Here is a 24,731-nt window from a genome sequence, read left to right as displayed (position 1 = left end):
ACATATGCTATCGTGGGATATTTTTATATAATTTTAAGGAAAACATTTCAGTCATACATGATTTCTGTGTAGCTTTAACCATTAAGGTTGCACACGCGACGGAAGCTTAAAAAATGGAGTAACTTCTCCCGTTTTCCCAACATTTCCCTTCACTACTCTGCTCCTATTAATTGTAGCGTGAAGAAAAGTATACTATAACCAGCTCAGGAGTATGAAAAATAATTGTACCAAGTTTCGTTAAAATCCGTCGAGTAGTTTTTGTTTCTATAACGGTTATACAGACAGACAGACAGACAAAAATTTTACTAATTGCATTTTTGGCATCAGTATCGATCCCTAATCACCTCCTGATAGTTATTTTGGAAATATATTTCATGTACAGAATTGATCTCTCTACAGATTTATTATAAGTATAGATTAATGCGGAAACCATTATGGTAAACAAACACGTTGAAATTATTATTTTTGAAAAATGCCTTTTTATTAAAGGTCGTTTAAATATTTCCAATTGTAAATAAATGCTTTTATAATAATAGACTTTAAAATAAATTTCACATAAGAAATATATTCGTGAATAAAATATAGTAATAAATAAAACTATTAAAATTAAAAGCTATAATCTGGTAAAGTATAATTCGGCATGAGCACTTATATGGTGAGGCAATATCGTTCCTATAGCAAAAACCGCGTTTCATACGCAGTAATGGAACATTAAATGAAGTGATTATTCGTTAAACCCGTTAATGGAATAAAACTGAGATTTTATTATCGTCTAGTTTTTGCCCGCGGCTCCGCTCTCGTGGAAGATCCGGAGGGAAGTTTTAAATGACGCCTTGATAAATAGACTTGAGAGTATTATAGCTTTTTATGCAGTAGTTTGATATTAGATTTTTAAATCCGTTTATTATGAAGAATAACTATATTTGTTACAAAAATAAAATGTCTCATTTATTTATAATGTTAAAACCAGTGGGAAAATTTTCATACCACTTAAATACTATGGCTGCCAGCTCTATTGTTATATTCAAAAGTTACCGCAGTATCCGCAGCATTTGTGACAGTTGGTTCTCAATTTTCGGTATGAGGTTGATAGTTGAGCGCTAGCTAATGGCCTCGGTAAGTGCTGTTTCGACGGCAGTACGTACAGGTAACTTAGTTTGTCCATATAACAATGCGTCACTAGGTGTGTATGCTTTTTAGCCTGCGGTCACGGAAAATACGAATATTTTTCATTTAGCTAAAGCAAAATTGATTTTTAGTGAGATTCGAGCTCAATTATCCTGCTTTATACAGTTTATAATGGGAAAAAATAATTTACAGCGAAATAATGCGAATTTTTATTTATTTAACGCAAATTTACGTTATGTGAATTTCTAAATTATCTGCCTATATAAATAGGAGGAAATGATAGCCTCTAATGAAAACAAACAGACGAAAGTTCAAACGTATACATACAACAAAATCTAAGTAATTGGTGCAATATTTTATTGGTCACAAATATAAACGTGTATCTAAACAAAAACCGTCTCCCGAGGCGGCGATACAGGGGAAACGTTTTCATGCTATTGGAACGGAGAGCGATAAAAAATGCGACACCGCGCAGAATGACAGCCACCCGGGAGGCCTCGGAATACAAAAGGTACGATTCTAGCGTACATTAAATCTAGTACATTATACTTATGTAAGATGATTTTGTCCCCTGGGATTCGTTATTCCATTTCATATAATCAGTGATCTGTATTTTTATTCTTAACTATTCGTATCTATATAACTATAATATACTGAGGTAACATTTTATATATTGCTATGTTTTGATATATGAGTAAAGAATTTCTAAAATGATTTATTCAATTTTGTAAATTCTTTTACTAATGGGAAGAACCATTCTCCTCATATGCTTTAATGTTTGGAAACATTTAAACTCTGACAAAAGTAAGTTGTTATCTATATACCATTTTCAATAAAAAAGATTTCAATATATTCAATCAGTCCTTTTTTCTTTAATTCATATTCCTTTTGAAGTTTAGTCTACTACTATTATCTACTAATGGTTAAAGAAAAATAGTTCTAAAAGCACCTTCATAAATAAAACAGTACATAAAACACGTAGATAAATTGTACACGGTTCGCAAAGTTCGATTTTCCATTTACAGTTGTCTTTATAGTAAACACTCGGTAGTGTATATTTATTGTCTGCTCTCGGTGCGTACAACGGCGCTGGATTTACGGTCGGTAGCAATGAGCCCGTGGACCATTCAGAGAGGCGAGCCCGGCCTTCATTTTGCATGATATTAAACTGGGAAAAATAAAAAAGTTGGTATAAAGGGAAACTTGGACAGAGAATTATCATGAAAAGCGAGAGGCTTTCAACGTACCTGGCCAACCTAGCGAAAGATTTTTGCTATTTGAATTCTCATTTGTAGTGAAGTTGAGACTCGACATGTTTAAGAAAAGTATTGTGGATAGTGAAACGAGGTCAACGTTCCACTTTGATGTTAAAAGATTACATTAGTGTCGGTAGAATGTATCTAATTCAGTAAATAAAATTGATAGAGCGAGAAAGATCTTATACTAATATTAAAAGGGGAAAGAATTATATTAAAATACATACTAAAATGGAAAAAAAATCAATGTTTTGTATTAGAATCAAATGCAGAAACCGATGAACGGATTTGGATGAAATTTTTCATGTAGATACAGCGTGTTCTAGTGCTATTTGGAAAAGGCGATATACACGGTTGGAACCCTGAACAACACCTATAAACTCATACAAATCGTCTTTGACACAAGTATCTATTGTCAAGTCTGGCGGTAATCTCGGCAGACTGAAAAAAACCAAGACGGACCCCAAGCAGATCTCAAAGGTCCCAATCACCATGCCAGTCTACAAAGACAATTTCCCAAAATAAAACAAAACAGCCCATGCCACATCCAGAGGCATTTCATTAGGGAATATAGTAAGAACAAATGAAAGCAAGCATAGTATTCCGTCCTGGTTGTGAAATTAATCAGCCCCCTTGAAACCGGTGGGACGTCCACCCCGTCTTTTTACTTTACGTTTCCTTTATGTACGTAGCTTTACTATAGATTTATTCTGGAATTTCTAATAAGGTCGACTCAACGTTTTGTTTCTTTTTTACAATCCTGTTTATCTAAAGTATTCTCTACACTCTGAAAGGCAAAGCGAGTGGACAGGTAAATAGATTTTACCGGAAAAAATCACGACGTAAAACGAATGTCACATAGTCACTTTTCTCTTGGGAAACTTGATAAACTTTTAAGCTTCCTTTGTGAATACGTATATCATTTGTTTTATGTTTTGAAAGTGTGTTTTCTATTTGAATATTTGTGTGTTCATTCATTTTGATGATTACCTACGACATCGGGTCTAAAATTATAATTACCTATTTCAAACTTAGTAGACAAAAACAGGTGTTTGTCAAACAGTTTTGGTTAAAGAATTAAGAGGTCATATACCTTCCATCCGCCCTTATTACACCCCAATGTGAGGTCGACGCAACACAATTTTTCACGCATGTTGCAGGAACGATTTGGCTGCTTTTACGACCGGCCGTCGGCCCGACGCCAATCCTCTAGGGAAAACCGGTTAAATAAACCGGCAGAAAGTGTTGTCAATCTGAAAATCGAACCGAGGACCTATCAGTCCACAGCCACGTTTCCCACGAACACTACACCGAAGAGGCGTATTGTGTAATTAATGTTGTAAATCCACCGTCTAAAATATTCTTGAGAACTGAATTAAATATCAAAATTATAAACACTATAATTATTAGAATCCTCATTTACTAGACAAATAAAATGTTAATGTACTTTAAGTACTAATACAATTATATTTCATGTTATAGATAATTAGGAAATTTATAAACTCATGTAAAAAAACTTAAATTCGTTTATATAAAGCAAATCGTACCTTTGCTGCGAATAATAAAAGACAGAAGTCGAAAATCCCATAGACCAGTAAATAGAGGCAAAGGTTGTCTGAAATTCGGGCGCACTTTAGCCATCCCTGTAATTTGGAGATTGTAATCTGGTCGCATAGATATGGCTCGACTTGTCTCGTGATTTACAACAGTTGTGTCTAGTTAACGAGGAAAACTTTTTGCGCTTCAGAACAAGCGAATAAATTAACCAAATTGTGCACTCTTGATTTAAGTAGTTACTGCGTTGGAAATCGTATTGGTAAATTATACTTATTCTTATTAACATATGAATGTTAAGGTATTTTAGATCTATACTAGTAGTCTTTAAGGTTTAAATTTTAAGATCATGACTTTGTTAGCAAAGTTTTATCATTATACTATTAAACAGATTGTGTAAAATAATGTATAGTTTAAATCTTCATTCTTAGGTAATATAGGCTACAAAATCTGCCTTATCTTTCCGCCTAACCGCGGTTTGTAAGCAGGTGTGGTGGCGGCCTAAAATTCTTACTTATATGTACGTACAATATTGCAAAGTTCAATCCAATCCTACAAAAAGACCTACAGAATGATTTACGTAATTCTATATATCGAAAACTCGGCACAGGTCAGTAACTCGCTTAGAGTCGGTAACTCGGATATTAAAGACGTTCGTTCCCGAACAGAATCGGGGGTAAAACACCACTTGGGGAGGTCGAGTCCTATCCGAAGTGGTTGAACTAGCAGGTCATAAGCTCCTACCTATAACTAATACGTGAGCTAGGAGACCAATACGTAAGAGCTACTTGACCGAATTCATCGGTTAATATTCGTTCAGAACTTATTGAAATTTTAAAATATCAATAAATTAAGACGAGATTTTACATTCCAGCTTTTATATTAAACATACAAACTACCAGTCGTCTTAATTTTTAAGTTACGGCTGTTTTCATAAATGATCCCAATCTCTATTTTTGATCGCGAAAATAGACCAATCAGAACAAACTTTTTTTGAAATGCTTACAAATGACTTTTTGTGATTAGTTAATTCTTTGAACTTGGATGGAAGATTCGGATCGTTTGTGAAAATAAACATATAAATTATACAGTAGTCGTTTTGTACATTAGTAGTGTACATAACTTTTTCAAGGGAATAAATAAATGAAAATAAATAAAATATAAGGCGGCGATAGCCTAGTTGGGTGTGAAACGGACTGCCAAGACGAATGTCCGCAGGTTCAAATCCCAAGGGCACACATCTCTGACTTTTCTAAAATCTTGTGTGTATTCTTTGTGAATTTATCGTTCGCTTTAACGGTAAAGGAAAACATCGTGAGGAAACCTGCACATCTGAGAAGTTCTCTATAGGAATTTCGAAGGTGTGTGAAGTCTACCAATCCGCACTAGGCCAGCGTGGTGGACTAAGGCCTAAACCCTCTCAGTAGTAGAGGAGGCCCGTGCTCAGCAGTGGGCAAGTATATAATACAGGGCTGATATTTTTATATTATTATGAATAAAATATCTTGTAGAAGTGAAACAAATGATGTCATTTACCTGATAATAGACGGTTACTAATGCTTCTACTCGTAGCATCCTCACTCGTACAGGAATCAACTCATCCTACAAAACGTAACAGCAAAGTTGCTTGTTCACGTCTGTTTTATGTTACATAGTGATACGAGTTTCGCCGAGCCAGCTCATTTGCAGATAAAACTGACAATACAGTTGCAAGAGCGATGCACTTGGGTGGATAACATAGTTATGTTAAGCTAAAAAAATATTCCAATGAAGAATAAATATTAGATATAGTTATCACATTTGTTTCACAACAATCTAGTATAGAATCTACAGATATTTGTAATAGGTGAAAATACAAAAGGCCTTAATATCACCATGATCATATTATTTAAAAAAACAAAGAGCATTAAATGCGGAACAATATATAGTTCGTAAGTAATGAATTTGCAAAAATGAGGTATACAAGTATTTGTATTTATTTGGCCATCTGTATTCATTACGATATTTATTAATAAGAAACCTTTTAACGATGCACTTTTAGTTACTAAATAATGTAAATAGCTGAAGAGAAAACGGAATCTGATATCAATCGAGTTATGTATTAGGTTGTTATTGCGATGGCTTGTCTTGAGTGTTACCCTTAATTGATACACGCTATTGCTTTGCACTCGGAAAATAACCCCGTAATCGATTGATCACATAAGCTTAATAATCTGGAATTTAGTTGTGCGAAATACTTCGTTATGCATAAATATAATACATAATAAAACATTCTATTAGATAATATTATTATTTTCTGACAATATAACGTAAGCTGAAGTTAAGTTATTCAACAAAAATTTGAATTAAAAAAGGAAACGCGTTTTTGTAAGAAACTTTATACTTTTAAGTCTTCCGTGTGTTCCGACTGGTGGTTGTCGTTCTATAACTTTCGTGACCCAGCGGCAAGTTTTGCTTGTTCTAACTTTTGCGGTAGAAATTCTATTATTCTTTATTTAAAATATGACTTCAATACGAGAATAATTATTAATTCAAGTCCCGAGCCCGGTGGAGTTGGCACGGGTAAAGCTTGCCAATACAATTTGTAAGTCGTGTCAGGTGCTAAAAACTCCACTGGAGCGAAACGAACTAGACAGTAAATCTGGCTAAATTCAATCTGAAAAACTTTGCCATGCCCGGCTTCCGACCAATTTTTGTGATTCAGTTGGATTTGTACTACTTAATTAATGTTACTTGCAACGCAAACGTCTGTACTGGAACGAACTTGTTGTGATTTATTGTTTTTAGTTTTCTCATGCACACTTAATGGTACCTTACGATTTATGTACATGTAATAAACGGAAACGTTATACGTTCATTTATTTATGTTGAGCTCGAGCTATAAAATATTTATGTTCCTAGATGTGTTGGTAATTCGGCTTGTATTGAGAGACGTTTAGCGTTCTGTCTTTTAGAATTATTATTGAATAATTTTGATAAACCCTCATGATTTTAAAGTAACTGCTCACTAATCAGCTGGTGACTTGTATCTATGAAGGTGAAGCTACTAAAACCTACAACCTACGCTACGGGATACGTGTTTTTGATTTCATTTTGCGCACTTCATAATCTATTACCTATAGATAGCAAAAATATAAAAACACACAAAGCTTTTCATTGAAGATAAGTTAGTATTATAATGTAGATATATGGGGAAGTGAAAGAGGTTTTCTTTCGCAAAAATACTCTATTATAAGTATGTATAATCTCTCTATAAATTCATAACGTAGCGTATGTCCTAGGTAAGATTATGTTGGCGGTCAATCGTTATATATATTATACACTACTGACTCACGTCCGCGTAAAAAGCCTTTCTCGCTTCAAAAGTTCTTAGACACAAAAGAGAATAATAGCGCAATGTATTTGAAAAAAATTGTTAAAAAATCTCATTATTGCCCATTGGCAATCCATGTACCAAATTTCATCTGATTTCGTTCAGCTGATTTGGCGTTTATTTTTAACAAACATTTAACCATTTCATTAACTATCGCATTTTAAATATATGTAATAAGTAAGATAAGTAGTAAGGCAGTAAGAAGTAAGATTTTTGTACTAACGCTATTATAGTTCATCCAATTGTATTACAAATAAAAACACTATTTTAAATATAACTATTTTAAATTAAGATGCACGCATCTTGAAATCAAAACTATTTACATATATACCTACATTCGGGCGCTTCTCCTTGCTTTGAAGATAAATAATTGGACAAATTAACCACTCTCGAAGATATTGCACGAGCATAGTGCAGTCTGCCAGATGCCACATTAATATTACATATCATTATTTCTCACATGTGGTAATGAGTTGCAAACGTACATAAACACAAATTAAGACTTAGTTTTATGTGAAGTCTGTTTATCAGCGCCTGGTGGAAATGTAATAGCAAAATAATATAACGTTTTATTAGCATCTTACTGCATGGAGGCGTAAAAAACTTGACGTGCGGCAAATTAGTGAGTGGTTAAGTGTTGGTATCATAACCTTCATCACCCATGGACATCTATAGAACCATAAGATTAGTGATTACTTTGCCCCGATTTAAAAATGTATCGGGAATAAAATGCAATGGCAAAGCAACCATTTATTTATTCTACCCATGTAAAGTCAGCTCGGCGATGCCGACGAAATAAACAAATTTCAAATGACATTTAAAGACGTTAAATTTGGAACACTTTATTAGTTTTCTTTCCATTGTAGTTATCAAAATTCTATATAATTTTTTTTTTGAATTTATATATAACATAAACCACTTCTTAAATTGCTGCTTTTTCTAAAAAGTATTGGGTTTCTGTGAAGTTCTCTCCAAGTAATTGAGTTAGTAACCATGACTATGAATTTCCGAACCGGTTTGCACACAGCTTTCGTAAAACGTTTCTGATTCTAACATAAAAATGGAATGGACATGAATGTAGAAACCGCCACTTATCGAAAAAGGTTGGTTATTCCTTACCCTCGAAAAGCTACCGAAGCGTATAAGAAGACCCTTTAGGTAATTTCAATATCATATACGCTGTATTACGTTTGGATTACGGAGTTTGTACTGTTTTTATGTGATTTTTATATTAGGGCACGGCAATGTGACCCCACTGCACCTGATACCAAGCGGAGTGGGGACCAATAGTATGTCGACTGACGGGAGATGATTACCCCTCGACAGCGACACAATTATGACAGAGTTTGGCACCTTGTGCATAATAGTAGTCGCTATTGGAGCGGATGCAAATTATATCCTACTATCCGTATAAAAATATGTATTTGTTAATATAATATTGACGAAAATGTGATCACCAATATGTTTAAATAATAAGACTGAAAAGAATCACATTTTCAATAGATATTAATAATCATCTCTCGTTAGTTGAAACTATACCTGATGGATAATAAAGTGGAGCTCTCTATGGACTCCACTTTATTATCTATCAGCCGTCTAAAAAATATTTAAAGTCATATTTTTGTAGGTCAGTACGCCGATAATAATATATAGATCTATAAAATATGTCACGGTTTAGTCTATTTTATTTTGGAGCCGACTGCTAAGCTGTCCCCATCCTAAAGAAAGGATTACGCGTGGGTCGTAGTGGCTGTAAAAGTAATGGAATCGAAGATTTTTTAAAGAGTCTTTTTGCTCTGTTATCCTTTAGTTAAGCTGGCAGAGTATTCTATATATAATACTTCACCTAAGCTTACATAAAATAGGGACTACTTTCTTATGTTTCAGTGTAAATACTTATAATATTGTATTCTTTTTTGAGAACAAATAGGGCGCTCTACTTTGTCTACGATGTGAATCCGTCTTTTTGCAATTACGGGTGTTCTAATCGAAGGAGAGTTTTGATAGTCGTTTAGATAAATAGTGGATTTTGGGACTCTTTAACTTATAAGAATCAAAGCTGTCTCTCGAATAATAAGGCTAAACATTTAATTAAATTCGACAGTGTTATATTTTTCAATTATTTATTTTATATTTTGATTTATACAGTTAAACATATATATGTGTTTAATTTTATTATCTCTTAAAATAGAAGATTCATGTTGGTACCATTTAAAGTTAATTAATTCACGCGGTGATATATGAATTGCGTAGACAGATGACCCTAAGCGTGATGGGGCACATAATGACCGCCATGAATATAAATACAGTTTTTAATAATAAAAGCAATTAATTATGTATGCGAACCCGAAATGTCCTGCGCAATTTGTTTATGTGCATTTCCGAAAATGACGATTGTTTTGTAAATAATTTTAATATCTGGGATATGCTATATCCATCAAATAACAGTTTAAAAAGGTATTTTAATTAAGCAACATTTAATTAAGCTGAAAGTTATAAGCTACAAGATAATAAAGCAAGTACAAGTAGGCGCCGTTCAGAGACTGAAATGAAACTTTATAACTTTATGTTTGCTCAAATGCAAACCGTGGCGTTGCTCGAACTCGGCTGTAACAAAGTAACGTCTTGTGATGTTTCTCACAACTTATTCGGCCGGTTGGCAGATTATAATCTCAGCAAAGATGTCAAATGTTTTCCATTTTTTTTATTTCAGATATTTTATTTTTTACGCGTACATTTTGGATTGCAATTTTTTTTTTGTTATTTGTATTGAAATACTTATCTAATTTAAAAATGTCTATTGCTATTCGTATATTCAGCAGGCAAGGTGACCTATTTGTTCTTTCGCTCCTTTGGCTAGGAGAAAGCGTTTAATTTATTTAACTACAATTTTAGGTGCGGCTTACTCAATTTATTACTAATTATAATTTGATGAGGGTATAAGCCCACTTAAGTTCGAATTAGATTTTTAGAAATGCAGGGATCAGAATGGTATTATATGGGAGAGTCACTCATTAAATCAAATTTGGACTTGGTTCTTCATCAATTCGAGTAAATATTTTAATCACATAAAGCTACGCTGCTGCCTAGAAATATTTTGGGGTTTAATTCATAACGACAGCGGACAGCTTGAAAAAAGCGTTGTTAATAAAACATTAATTATTTTATTTTAGAACCGTTTAACATTCCGAGAATAATATGAACTTTTATAAATATCATGAGCTGGAAGCAAATCTATAAAATATAAAATATATTTGCGAAAATAATCAAATCTCTAGAATTTAAAGTTTGGTTGTTATGACGGAGTTTAGTCTTAAAGTTGATTATTCAGAATAACTTTTCGATATCATACATGGGGGTTAAATCGAGAGATGGGGAGGTTTCTTATACGGCTGCTATTATTAGTCTGGCAATGGTGTTCCATTGTGTTTAATGAAAGTGTTATCAGTGTTGGTCGCGTCTGCTCTGTTATATTTAGACTGGTAAGAAATAAGAAAAAAGGGGAACAACTAATAATAACGTTTCATATAGTGATTATTTTTATCTTTGTTTGTTTGTACTTTGTTCTATAGAATCCTGATGAATTCTTTTTTGCGACGTTGCAAACGCCGTTTAGAAAATGATGCTATAAAGCCTCTCTATAAAATCATTTTGCGCGTATTTATTTGTTCCATATAATAATCGTAATGGGAATATGTATGTCTTTGAAATAATTAGCACGATCTTTAACGTGTTTACGCTTTTAATCGTGTTACACGATAGTATAGTTGGTTGTGGAACGGACTGCCGAGACGAATGTTCAAAGGTTCAAATCCCAAGGGCACAGACCTCTGACTTTTATAAAAAAATTATGTGTGTATTCTTTGTGAATTACCGCTTGCTTTAACGGTGAAGGAAAAATAGCGTGAGGAAACCTGCATACTTGAGAAAATTCTTTAGGAATTTTCGAGGGTGTGTGAAGTCTACCAACCCGCCCTAGGCCAGCGTGGTGGACTAAGGCCTATTCTCTCTCAGTAGAAGAGGAGGCCCCGTGCCCAACAGTAGGACAGTATATAATGCAGGGCTGATATTATAATTAATATACACGATAGTCTAATCGCATAGTAAAACAACAGTGTGAATGAGATCTTATTATGTCGTCACTAGAGATTTGTACCGAAATTATTTGCATTCGTAATTACTGTTGCGAGTTGCTGTGATCTGGGAAATGAGAAATGAAACCCGTTTACAAACCGAGACTGTTTCCTTTGCGAATAAAAGCACTATAAATTACTTGTTTGTTTTGTTTAATCCAAATTTTATTTAAGTGCTGGTCGGATTGATGTACGGAAAGTCGTATATTGTTTTCTTTGCACTTTTATTGCGATTTTATTGTCCTTAATTTCAACGGGAATAGTGATTAACAATGTTATTTATATTTTAAAACTTTGCAGGTGTTGCTTGCGGCCGCGCCTACGCTAATAGCCTTTTTTTACGTTGCGATATCCCAGTGGGTATCATAAGGCAAGTTTCCTAACTCCGAGCTGCGACTAAGTAATTTTCAAGATGGAAAAATCCATTATAAAATTAGTGAGTTCATCACATTTTGTTTAACAGGGGCCTTATTCTCTAACCGGCACGTTATTTTAACAGTGCCTAACAAGCACGTAACACAACGCATTATGTTTAGGACTATAGAAATTTGGCTTACAGAATACTATTCCACGCACATTTCTCGAAGATAACATGACACAGCCGCGTTACGCGTTTACACTATCATACAGAATAAGGGCCCAGGTTGTAACGGTTGTATCTTTGTGCCCCGATTTTTGTTCGTGCGATGTTGACGCAGCAAACGCTGCGTTTAAGAACTGTCAGGTATGTAGTAGCGATCCCGCCATCGTCTTACAACTGACAGCTCCTGTTAATTATTCATCGAATATGTGAGAAGACTATCATAATAATGCAACCAATTGTGGAAACTATGTAACGAATAAAAATCTTTGAAGGAAAACTGGAATGCTGGGTAAAAGAGGTTTCAAACTTTAGTTGCAATTTCAAATAGACAAAGTGTAAAAAAGGATACAGAAAAACCTACCTAAATTACTACCCTCCAAATATTATAAATAATTAATAAAAATGTAATTATTCTTAACATATATTGAGCAAATACTAAAACGTACAACTACAGCGTGTTTATGAATATTTTCTTGCCATATTGAGCGTGTTAGTAAACCTGAAGGAAACATTACATAGGGCTGAATAGTTCCCACGGACTTTTGATTCGCGATGCCGCTACGGCGCTACCTTATGGTTTTCTTTATACATTTTATATGATATTGTTTGCATTTGTATCGGCCAGGCGTCTGTTGACCCTGATATCCGTTTAATATGATAATCCGCATGCAAACAACCGTCGGATTGCCCGGTTAAATTATTTATGCACCCCGCCCCGTGGCTGATGGCTTCACTTGCCGCCGACTGGGGTTTTATTGAGCCCCCGGGCTTTGGGCGGACTGCGGACAGGTAACGCACGCCGCCGCCGCGACAAACGGTTTTTGCGAGTGCTATGGAAATAAATCATCAACGAATTTACCGTCTGAACGAGCTCTGAAGTTCGTGAATTTAAAATAATAACTGCGATATGATGGGGAACGCAACGGATTAAATTTATTCACTGGTTACTGAGATACGGGATAATTAAGCATACTTAGTGTTTGTATAGTAACAACACAGCTTTATAATATAACAGCATCTAAAGTATCAAAGCATACAAATCATAAATCTGTTATTACAAATATGTATTTTTATAACCAAGTAATCTTTAATTATATAAGGTGTTTCTATAGATATTTGCATAATTTTATATTTACCAAATCCATGGTTATACGTAAGCCGCATTTCTCACTATTACTAATACAACAAACAAACATATGATCTATTAAAACGCGGTTTCCTTATGCGTAGAAGATCTAAACCTCAGCTTAGACAGATGGTAATCAATTCGGTGGTAATTGAATCTGGTCAGGCGTGCATGCATCATCCCAGATACAGCGGCCGGTGCGACCGTCTTAATGAAATAATACTCGATGTACATAATTCGATTTGAGTCTGTGAGGGGTTTCATTACCATGACTACGTGGCTAGGTCATCAATGAGCAGTACTAAACAATACGTGTATTGAGGTTGTATTACATTGAGATTTTCAGCTCTACAACATGTCATTTAAATAGGTATCTCTAGTAAGAGAAAACAAAAGATATTAATTTAAAAAATACAAATGTTGATTATTCTTTTACAATAACAAAATAACTAGACGAATTAAGAAATATTTCTTAAGAATTTGGTCTGTTCATAAATAAAAATAATATAGATTTAAATGTTCTTAAACTGTTAAATTATTTATTTACCTTTATTTTCTGAATAAAAATCTCAACTCCGCCATAAATATTTTATCTCAGTGAACTTGATTTATCAGAAACAATGCAGATGTTTAACAGATTGCATAAATATTTTCCTGATGCGGGAACTGAGCTCGCGACCTTTCGCGGCTCACTCGACTATCGAACGAGTGCACCGCGAAGGTCGACGTAAATTATAATACCTGTAGAAATAGTGATCTATAACTCGCCCAGCATTTTATTAGCCGTCCATAAGCGGTTTTTCCTTAACGAAAATTGAGCGTCGAACACAAATTAGTTTTGGTAAGTCTAAGTAATGTTCCTTTGTCACGGGAAGGTCAATTTATTCGACATTAAAATAGTGTAGTTAACCGACTATAAAAAGGAAACAGGACTATAAAAAGGAAAACTTATTTGTATATTTTTTTATCTCCGTGGTTACTTTATCTTTTGATTCATATTGATGGTGATATCTGTAATGAAATGATTTATTTTGTACCCGTAAAATGTTACCCATTATTTAGATACCGTCAATTACCTCTACCACCAGTTCGGAAAGCACTTCTCACTAAAGAACGGGTAAAAACTCTGGTGTTGCTCTTTTCAAAATCAGTTTCAGGTATAAACTACAGTGCATGATACAGAGAAGAAAAAAAAAATACAATTGGTTTTTTTATTGTTTTTAAGAGCAGTTCATTTATATATTCGCAAAATAAGTAATAAATTAATTTTAAATTTCCCTACGAGTGCAGTTTTACGATTTCTTTGGACCGAAGCAATTGATTGACAGTAACAACTAATACATATATGTGGTTCCTAGATACTGCAATTTCAGGATTAGACTAATGTAGTTAGAGTGCGAGCGTATCGAATTATCGGATTCATGCCACTTCATAATACGATTGGAATTATACAATATACATTTATATTTCTAATACGAGGGAAAATATTCAGGTCGTCATTGAATGGGTACTTCCTCAATTATTGTGGATATTCATAGGCGGCCATTTACCATCATCTTCTTACAGGCACCTAATAATATATATACCTAATGGGATTCAAAGTATTTAACTGTATTTAATTTACTTCACACTTTAAAACTTGACAAAATTAGTATTGAATGATTACAAAATGCCAATGACTTACACTTCTAACTGTCGGCGACATCCAATTTACGATATTTATTTGGACGACTCTGAGAAAGCAGAAAAGCAATAAATCAAATCGCTCCGATGGATCAAGTAATTTGCGGTGAGCAATGGTAGTGCTAGTCTCATTATAGTTGTTTCTGTTCCTGTTGTGGTTATATTGAGTTCCACTAATAAGCCGGGATTTATGCACTGTGAATGCAGGTGATCGTACTGGGTATGTATAGTTTATAATATTTCGGTTTTTTTTATTGTGTTAGCTGTAAATGTGTGATTCATCTGAATCTACACCATTACTGCCCAATAATACCATAAATCTCAAAAAAATCATGCATTTTAGATGGCTACAATAGCAATGGGTCGGAATAAGGAAAGGGAGAGATCTTTGGGTTACTGTAAAACTCATACGTCATAGGATATGCAACATTTCTGTTGATCTTCAGAGAAAACCAACGTAGCGGAAGCTTTAGTGGTCATAGTGCTTGCGGTGTCATACCCCCATGCCTTAGAAAGCACGAAAAGCCGTTGGTACTGCGCGTAATCTCTTCTCAGTCATATCGGATTGCTGACTCACTGGACCATGAGAGTGAAGGAACAAAGAGTGCACCTGTGTATTGCGTACACACTTGTGTATAATATCTCCTGCGTACCTGGTTGATCTCCGTTGTGATTGGCCGCTGCGGTCAAAATTCGGCTAGGAGGGATTCACTCATAGTGGATTACTGTTTATCTGCGCTGCTTATACAAACCATCGCTACAAGTTTGATGAATTATCTACCATACTAAGTACCTACGAACTACCATACGAAGTATATTGGTCGGGGAATAGAATACGCAAACATTTTTTAAAAATATCAAAGGAGATGTAGATGCTTCTGAAGAAATCAAATGAATTAAAGGAAAGATTTTAGGGATTTATATATTTTTTTTTAACATCTCTTATGTCAGTGTATGCGAGTAATTGCTGAAGGAGGTACCAGACTTTTATTAGGGTTCTGTAACTCGAAAGGAACAGGAACAGGAAAAGGAATGTTGTCCGTCTGTCTGACGATTAAGACGTTTCTCCTCAAGAACGTATCTTAAAAAACGGAAAGAGTATTAAGGCAAAATTTATATCAAATACTTAGGTTTCATTCAGTTGTGAAAAAATCAACTTGTAAGTCAACGTAATCGGACGATATGTCCGTTTCTGTTGATTAAAATTATAAAACTTGACAAGAAACAATGTCTTATGGAACATTTAAAGGAAAAAACAGTAAATATGTACTAAGAGAATTCACTATTACAAACTTATTATTTGCGGTTGGTGCAATATCCAGGGACCGTACGGCAAAGTTATGTTTGAACTTATGTTTATATTTAGAGATTTCACCTACAAGTTTGTACGCAACCCTCGGTGCGCGAGTCAAACTCGAATTTGTCCTATTTAGATCCAGGCAGAAATGTAGGTACAAACAATGTTGTGTTCAGGTTTGAGTACATTGTAGCCAACGTAGTTACCGAGCGTTATGATACTTAATATCTGATATCAGACTTGTTAGTACAGAATATGTACTCCAGTACGTTGTTATCCAAAGTTTTGCGCGGTATTAATTTAATGCATATAGGTATGCGTGGCGTTTAAAATTAGGCAAACGAGCTGCTTAGTTAGTTACTTAGTTGTTAAAATAAAATTACGTGACGTTTATTTGATACATTTGTATTGATACATAAAGTGCACTAGATTTTGCTCACGGCACCGCTTGCCTAAAATTTTTCTTCTCTTTATTACTAACCTTACTTAATAACTTAGTCACCGTAAACATTCTTCTTGGAGCGCATTATGGCGTTAAATTACATCAATTGGATAATAACTTTATGGCTACAAATTCTATAAAAACGAAGTAATAATAATTATTAAGGCGATACCTCAAGGTCCATTTTCATACATTTTGTTTCGGCTTTAATCTGGGTAACTAACGAGAACTAATCACTAACTAGACGTGAATTTAAATTCTTTACTTGCCAATACTTGTTTAGTTACCCAGATTAAAGCCGAAACAAAATGTATGAAAATGGACCTTGAAACCTTAAATAAAATTCCAGAAGGCTTCGCAATAGAGACAGCAGTATTTTTAGGCCACGAGACCAAGGCAAAAAATATCACAGTTCATTGAGGGACTTTCTTATAAGCCCATTACCCGCTAATTAGCTTTACGATAAACCTTCATGATCTTTTCGCCTACTTAAGGGCTTTCCTAAATCGTGTTATGAATTTACGATACTCCGATGGACAGCGTACTGCGTAGTCCGTATGCTAATGTGGATTCGCCGCCGAACGAGATTGTCGGGTTTATTAAAATAACAGGCGAATCCACTTTCATTTTTATTCAGAGTTCCGGCGCCGCGCTATTGTTGTTTATGCTACAAAGGGAGCGCATTCTGTTTATTTCTCAACATAAACTCCGATTTGGAGAAAGCAATGCACAAACAACTTGACAGTGCAAGTTTCTTACGCAATTCATGCGCGGTCGTTAAAATTGTGTGGTCGGTGGTAATTTTATTTATTCTTTATTTTAGTTTTGTAACATATTTAACGATGTCTGTTTGTTAGTATTTAAATGTTATTAGTGTCTGTTGCTAATGTTTGTATTGTATAACAGAAAATTATGTAATTGGGTGTTAGTGAATTGAATTATTTATAGATGTATTTTTATTTGACACGTAATTATTTTGCAATGTTATAAACCATCATTCAGCTGGAATAGTTATTAATAAATAACTCTAATTTCAAAAGTTTACGTTTGCTTATTTTATGTATTATGTGTTACTTCGCTGTTCGAATTGAACATAAGTTTTGTTATTCTTGGCAAGAACTTAAGAAGTATATTTTATCTTCAACTTTCATTTAAAATTTTCCAATAACAACCGAGTTAGTTTTATACATAATTAGCATTGTTATCTGCCATTTTATAAAATGACCTAGTTTTATATTTAAATGTTTTCGATGCAAATGATGGCTTACTGACACACAAGCTGTATCATGATTTATTAATGTCGAAATAAAATTAAAATCATATGCCTCAGGTGTTCGCCAATAATTAAGTTACATTATACGACCATTAAATTACCTACGGGATATAACAGAGGGTGAAGTTGTCCCGTTGTATTTCTCTTATAGACACGTTTATGAGAAATAGAATTAAATCAAGTTGATTGTTGTTCCGTTTCTTTGATTTATTTTAGCATGAAAAACGTTGGGAAACCTGTACCTATGTATAGAATTTAATTGAATCTAAATAAAATCAAAAATGTTTTTATAATTCATAATTATAAAATGTAAAGAAAACAAATAGACAATTCTATAATCTTTAACGATAAAACATTTATCACTACAGTCATTAATCAGTTATCAGTCATTATTGATTTAAATGACATTCAGACATGTCTATTAAACAATGTGCTCACTTCAGCCAAATATTAAAGTGTAATAGTCTAAACGATTAGCGTTCAAACAATTTCAAATCACTTAAGTGATTATAAACACTTACATCGGTAATTTGTATTGTAACGTATGTTTTAGATAATAACTATACATTTATATCCTTGCAAGCTGTTATTAGAGTCATTAAGTATGTCTTTTTTAAACAGCGTGTTACTAATAAATTAGGCAAAAAACAAAATACACCGCGAATCACACATTTTTTATCCGACACAAAAACAATTCTGTAATAACATAATGATGATAATAAAAAGCATTATAAGCGGATATTTATGTAGATTAGTAGAGTAAGCGTCTTCATATTCATGTAATGAGTGTTGAGTTAAACGCTGGACACGTGATAGATGTATTCGACGTGTTAATGTATAAATGAAAGTCCGCGCACCATAATAGTGATATAACAGTATCCGCTTATTTGTTTCTGTATGATTATGGTGACGTATATGTTGTGTATGACATGTATTGTAGTGTAGCATTAATTAGCCGTGTGAAGTAGCAAATAATAAAGCAGTAACTCTTCAAAAAAATGTTCATAGCTCAGGTGATCTTGAGTGTTCAAAATTTTGCATTTTTGTGATGCGTCTTTTTTTATAAAAGAATGTATATAGTTGAGTTTTAATGCATAGGAACGGGTTTCAATATGATTTACAGTAATAACTGTAAATTTTAAATACTTAACCGTTTCGTGTAGATCAGAATTCTACGTGTAACAGTTGTCTTATAGTACGCTATTTTTGTTAAATAAAGAGATATTCACTCTATGAACTTTTCAATTAGTGATTCATGTATTATCGAGCACAATAAGACATATTGCCAAATTCCGTTATAAATACGTTCTTAGTTTGCAATATCCAGCTGGTGTTACTGTTCATTTTCGATACAGTGTAGTGGGAGGCGCCGCGGCGGTGTAGCCTTGGTGAAAGTGTGCTTGTATCGAGTGCGGTTTCACCACAGATCTCCGTTTTGTGCCTCCTTGCTGATCTCCCTGCGATATTGCTGATGTCACTGATGTCTCTACGTAATGCGTGTCACGTGATTTGCTTTTTTTATATACACTAATATAAAAGATTGAATAATTGATCGATAGATACTAAATTTTGACAACAATAATACTAATAATTTTGACAGTTTTACAAATAATGTTGTATACAACTGCAAAGCGGCGATAGCCCAGTTGGGTGTGGAACGGACTGCCAAGACGAATGTCCGCAGGTTCAAATCCCAAGGGCACACACCTCTGACTTTTCTAAAAAATCATGTGTGTATTCTTTGTGAATTTGTCGTTCGCTTAAACGGTGAAGTAAAACATCGTGAGGAAATCTGCACATCTGAGAAGTTCTCTATAGGAATTTTGAAGGTGTGTGAGGTCTACCAATCCGTATTAGGCCAGCGCGGTGGACTAAGGCTTAATCCCTCTCAATAGTAGAGGAGGCCCGCGCTCAGCAGTGGGCAAGTATATAATACAGGGCTGATATTATTATTATAAGAAAATTCATTGTTATAGTGGTAAACCGATGGTGTAACTATTGAATAAATAAATAATGAGATCAGTTGTCGTCATCTTTAATTAATTTACTTAGAAGAAGAATAATGCTTTTCCAAATAAATAATTTTATTCAAGTAACGATTTGAATGAAATTATTTATTTGGTATCATAAGCATCTTGGATTACACACATATATTTATTTCGTCTAACGGAAACTAAACTTTAATGGAATTAAATGGACACTGAGAAAAAAAAAACAAATATCATTTTGCCTGACCTGAGGATCGAACGCGAGACATCAGCACTGCACTCGTAACGTATTACAACTACGCCACTTAGACGGTCAACAAAATAGGTTTTTAAAAAATTATTATAAACTACTAATAACAAAAACGCAACTAGCTTTAAACTTTACTTTAATTGAACTTCGTATTAGTGTTAAATTAAATTACGTAAGATTTATTATAATATGTTTTCATTTAAAAATTTACACTAATAAGTATATAAAATATTTGAACGTTGAATGTAAACATCACATTTAAAGGATTAACGACTACATTCATTAACAAAGTTTTTTAAATAGTAATTAGCGTAATTATTTTTTGATATGTGTATTTTATTTATTTGGTACTATTTTATTCTCTCAACTTCGCTTATGAGAATTTCCTTTCCCGGGTAAAGGTCCCTTATAGTATACACTGTTTCGGCATAATATATAGTGTAAAGATAATTTATCTGTGCGCTAAATTTCATCGAAATCTGTTTAGCAGTTAATTAATTTACCTCTAACAAACATTCAAACATCTTTATAAGTTTCAAACTTATGCAGTAAATAATAGTGGGATAGAATAACTAATAGAGTGACAAGTATACGCAACATATTCTTACTCTAGATTTGATTACCTTTCATCTGAAATCAACGTTTCAAACACGCAATTTTATTGATATCTACCAAAATGGGCGCTCTTAAAGAAGATCTCAAGTAACACGGTGATAAGGCGGCTCTGCGTTAACGGCAAGTGAGCCGAACTCTATACGAGGCACTCGACTGAAAGAAACTTTTTAATAACCATCAATAAGTTCCTCCCAACTTTACCATACTAGAGTATAATATTCCTCTATTCTGAACGTTTAGAGTGATAAAACTTTATTATTTAAGTTCTGCACGTGTTTTAGTTGTAAATGCTAGTGAAATTAAGTATAAATACTGTAAAAAGATTTTTCTGGTCTGAGTGCTAGATGAACATTTCTCACTGAAAAAATGATGAAACAGTTCCGTCTCTGTAGGTATAGAATGCCTAGTTTAGCAACCTGTTTTAGTTGTGAAACTGGTAATGTTATAGGCTAGGGCAATTATCCGTATGTCTGAAGTCTTAATAATAAAAAATAAATGTAAAGATTTTGAGTGTACTATCAACAATATATAGTATTCTCTCATGAAAAAATAGAAAAATAATATCTTAATGCACGTTGATACCATGCATATTTGCAGAAGGTGGCCTGTATACCTGTGATGACACCTGTGTCATTTTGGTAATTTTTTCTTAATATTGTGTTCTTCTTGGGTGTTACATTGATTTGTAGGAAGCAGTCTTTTAGGTTATTACAGCATTCAATCTTTTTTGCTGTTTACTCTAAATTGGATAATGTGTTGTGGTAGGTGCCTGCGGCGGAGGGTGGCGGGTGACGGCGTTGTCGCGGCAGCGAAGCACGGTCCCGAGATGAGCGGCGCGCTGAACGCTCTACCGCCGCCGCCGCCGTCGCCGACGCCACCGCCGCCATCGCAGCCACCGCTGTCCGCTGCCGAAGCTCTCTCCTCGCTGCTGTGGCAGCCGTACGAGTGCCGGTCGCCGCCCCTTGCGCGCTCCCGCACCGATGGCGCGCTCGCGAGCTCGACTCGCTTTGGCGTCGGCGGGGGGGACACCGCGTGCATTCCCCAGTCGCCGAACGGCGGTCGTCATGCGCGCGCGTCGTATCGTGCGATCACACTGCGCCACGAGATGCGGCTGCCCGTGCCGGCGCCAGCTCCGCTGCGCAAGTCGGACTCGGTCTCGGTGCGCGTTTCGGGGGAGCCGAGCCGACAGAACGTGTCTAATGTGAACATAGTGCAGGTGCAGGATGCGCCCACCAGTTGTAATGTGAACAGTGCCGTGCAGACCGACCGCGAGAGGAGTGTGGCGAGCGCCGAATGTCAAACCGAGGAGCCGACGCGCAGGAGGCGCGTGCGGCGCCCGCGCCCGCCGCGGGTGCCGGAGCTGCTGGAGAGCGTTCCGCCGCCGCCGTACAGTACGCTGCCGCCGCAGCAGCCACCACCGCCGCCACCTCACGCGCCGCATGCGCCGCACGCACACCCGCACCCGCACCCTGTGCCGGTGCCGGTGCCAGTGTCGGTGCCCGTCCATCCCCCGCCTGCGCCGATCATCGCGCCGCATCCATCCGCACACCGATACCCTTTCCAGCCGATTCCACTCAGGTGCGGATAAGTACTGAACAATACAACTAACATCTGAAATACTGATTTGTGTGTCTATTGATCGTATTCACGCCACTGAGTTCAATCAACCACATAAGATACGGCACAGCAACGTTAACTAATTAACAAATGAGATATATAACTTTAAGTCTGTGTATACCTCGTATATTGAACAACATATAGAGCTCACAATCGCTCAATAACGCAGATTTCGTAAAGTGCTATGGATAAACAGTACGCGAGTTGCGACTAGGTATACTACGGTACCAATGCAGTCGTGGCACGGTTCGTTGAAATCTTTTGTTCACTTTTTATATTTCTTTAAATTAAAATATAAACCCGATTACCGAAGGCCAGTGTCGAACAATGCGTAACAGCTACCATGAAGAAAATAATTCTGCATAATTTTGTTTTTCTAGTAACATTCATTTTATAATGGGTTTCATCAGATATGCTCGTCTGACAGACAAATACACGTCACTATCACGTAATATAATAATTAACTTTATCACAACTATGTAATTGTATACAATGAAAACACTTGCCAAGTTCCGTACGGAAAGTCCGAGTGAAAAGTGGAGCGGATCCGCTGTGATGCGGCCTTGGGAATGAAAGCTGCCGAAACACGGCCATACATAATGATTAAACTCAAAACGTTCTAACATTTACATCTACTTTATAAAAACAATTTGATCTAAATTAAATTCATAAATCCTGTTGCTATAATACTTGCATACTAAGTTATTAGTTTGGAAATAATACATATAGAGTGAGTTTAAAATTACTTTCAATACACGTATTTCTTCGTCAATTTCTACGTAAAAGGGGAACGGAGTGACACAAACACGCTATCATAATGCTAGGCCTCTCGCGTTAGCTAGAAAGATATCGCAAGGCTATCTGGCTATGACATCGAGTGAAGCAATGTTTGTATGTAAAGCAGTCGGTGTAAGCCGTCGTCCACACGACGACGCACGTTTCATTTTCACTGTAAAATAGTGTCGAACAATGAATGATTGTAGATAATTATCTAAAGAACAGTTTATACGAATTTGTGTAGAAGCTACACGAGGTTTAACAGTCAACTTTAAGAGAATTGCCATATAGAATACAGTAACGACGTGTGGTGTACTGCTGTGTTAACGGAGCCTTACTCGGACCAGTTCTAGACGGCAAAAAATTACACATTCACTGCACGCAATACTTTTTTTTATTTCGAATTGTAATTGTTTTGGTCATGCCAGCTTTTAATAATGGCTAACTATGGCCTCGTTATGTAATTAGATTGTTTACACACATTTATTCATACTGCAAGGTCGTTTGTAACTTGTGTTGCGTTAGTTTGAAGGGTTTGTGTGTAATTAGGTTTTAAAATATATTTTCGTATAAAACATGCTAATTGCAACTTTGTGTTACGAAATTTAACGTGTAAATTAATTATAAGGTAGCAGAATCTTCGAAAGACCATTAATTTAAAAATCTTTATAAAACCATTTCATGAAGAAATGTAAAGAAAACTTTTTGATTAAATTGTAACTTATCACTACATTTAATAAATAATAATTATACCGATGGAGCCGATCCATTCATGCTGTTATAATTTAGCAAAAGTACTCTTTTAATTTAGGAATACATGCAGTCCAACATGTACATATCTCTACTTTTAAATAGCTTCCTTAACTTTGCTCAAGCATAATATATTTTTTAGTTTAAAAATACTGCAAAAGTTCCTTTTTTACGACCATAATAAAAATGTTGCATCAAAAGAATAAAACTGGGTGAAACGTAACAATATGGTAAACAAAAATATTATGCACATTTTTGTGATCTTTTCATATACTTAATACTGCAGCAGGCATTGATCGTACGAAGATTATTTACCATCACGAATTATTCCCTTGTAAAATAACGCATGAGTTTAAGACTAAATACCTAATATTTACAGATTTTCACCAAGCACCGAAAGATAATAATAACTCTACAAATAAATTTCATGTGTACGCATTGACGTTATCTATAATTATAAAACATGATTTACATTGTTAAATCATTAAAGACAAGGAATCAAAGTCGCCGCTGAACTGCCTTCTTGATGCACGCAGATAAAGTATATTGCACTTCGCCGCTATTCAACAGAAACTGGTTTGCACTTCCACATGGTGGAAAGTGGCGACATGTAGGCTGAATGACTCCACGCATTATTTAGAATAAAAACTCTAGTTGCTTGTAAATAGTATTTAAAGTGAATCGTTTGTAGCTTAGCGACTCTATAATTACTAGTGAATGGGAATACAGCTTTATTAGTTTCATATGGGTTTTTCTGCTCGATGTCAGCCCGAAGTCTAAAATTTGTGCTCGATATGATGTTGGGCTCGTCTCCTATTACATCATGGGACGGATTACTAGTATGTTTATTTTCCGATTGAAATCAGTAGAATTTCGTAAGAATTTA

The 24,731-nt window shown here is 35.0% G+C and overlaps 1 protein-coding gene across 3 annotated transcripts in view; it reads left to right on the top strand.

The window, feature by feature from the left end:
* The window catches only part of LOC115440396 (formin-like protein 7), a 123,588-nt gene that overhangs the window by 17,672 nt on the left and 81,185 nt on the right, over positions 1 to 24,731 (top strand). For 2 of the 3 annotated variants that reach the window (XM_030164678.2, XM_030164677.2), the window contains exon 2: positions 21,467 to 22,279. In XM_030164678.2, coding sequence (XP_030020538.2) covers positions 21,528 to 22,279 — 752 coding nt within the window. In that variant the 5' untranslated portion in view covers positions 21,467 to 21,527. Of the gene's footprint in view, positions 1 to 21,464; positions 22,280 to 24,731 lie in introns of those variants that run through there. The other variant, XM_037437866.1, reaches the window with a different exon arrangement.

This window comes from Manduca sexta, chromosome 12, assembly GCF_014839805.1.
Source record: "Manduca sexta isolate Smith_Timp_Sample1 chromosome 12, JHU_Msex_v1.0, whole genome shotgun sequence".
Lineage (NCBI taxonomy): Eukaryota > Metazoa > Arthropoda > Insecta > Lepidoptera > Sphingidae > Manduca > Manduca sexta.
The sequence above is the reverse complement of the archived record's forward strand: the minus strand, read 5'-3'. Positions and strand labels throughout refer to the sequence as shown.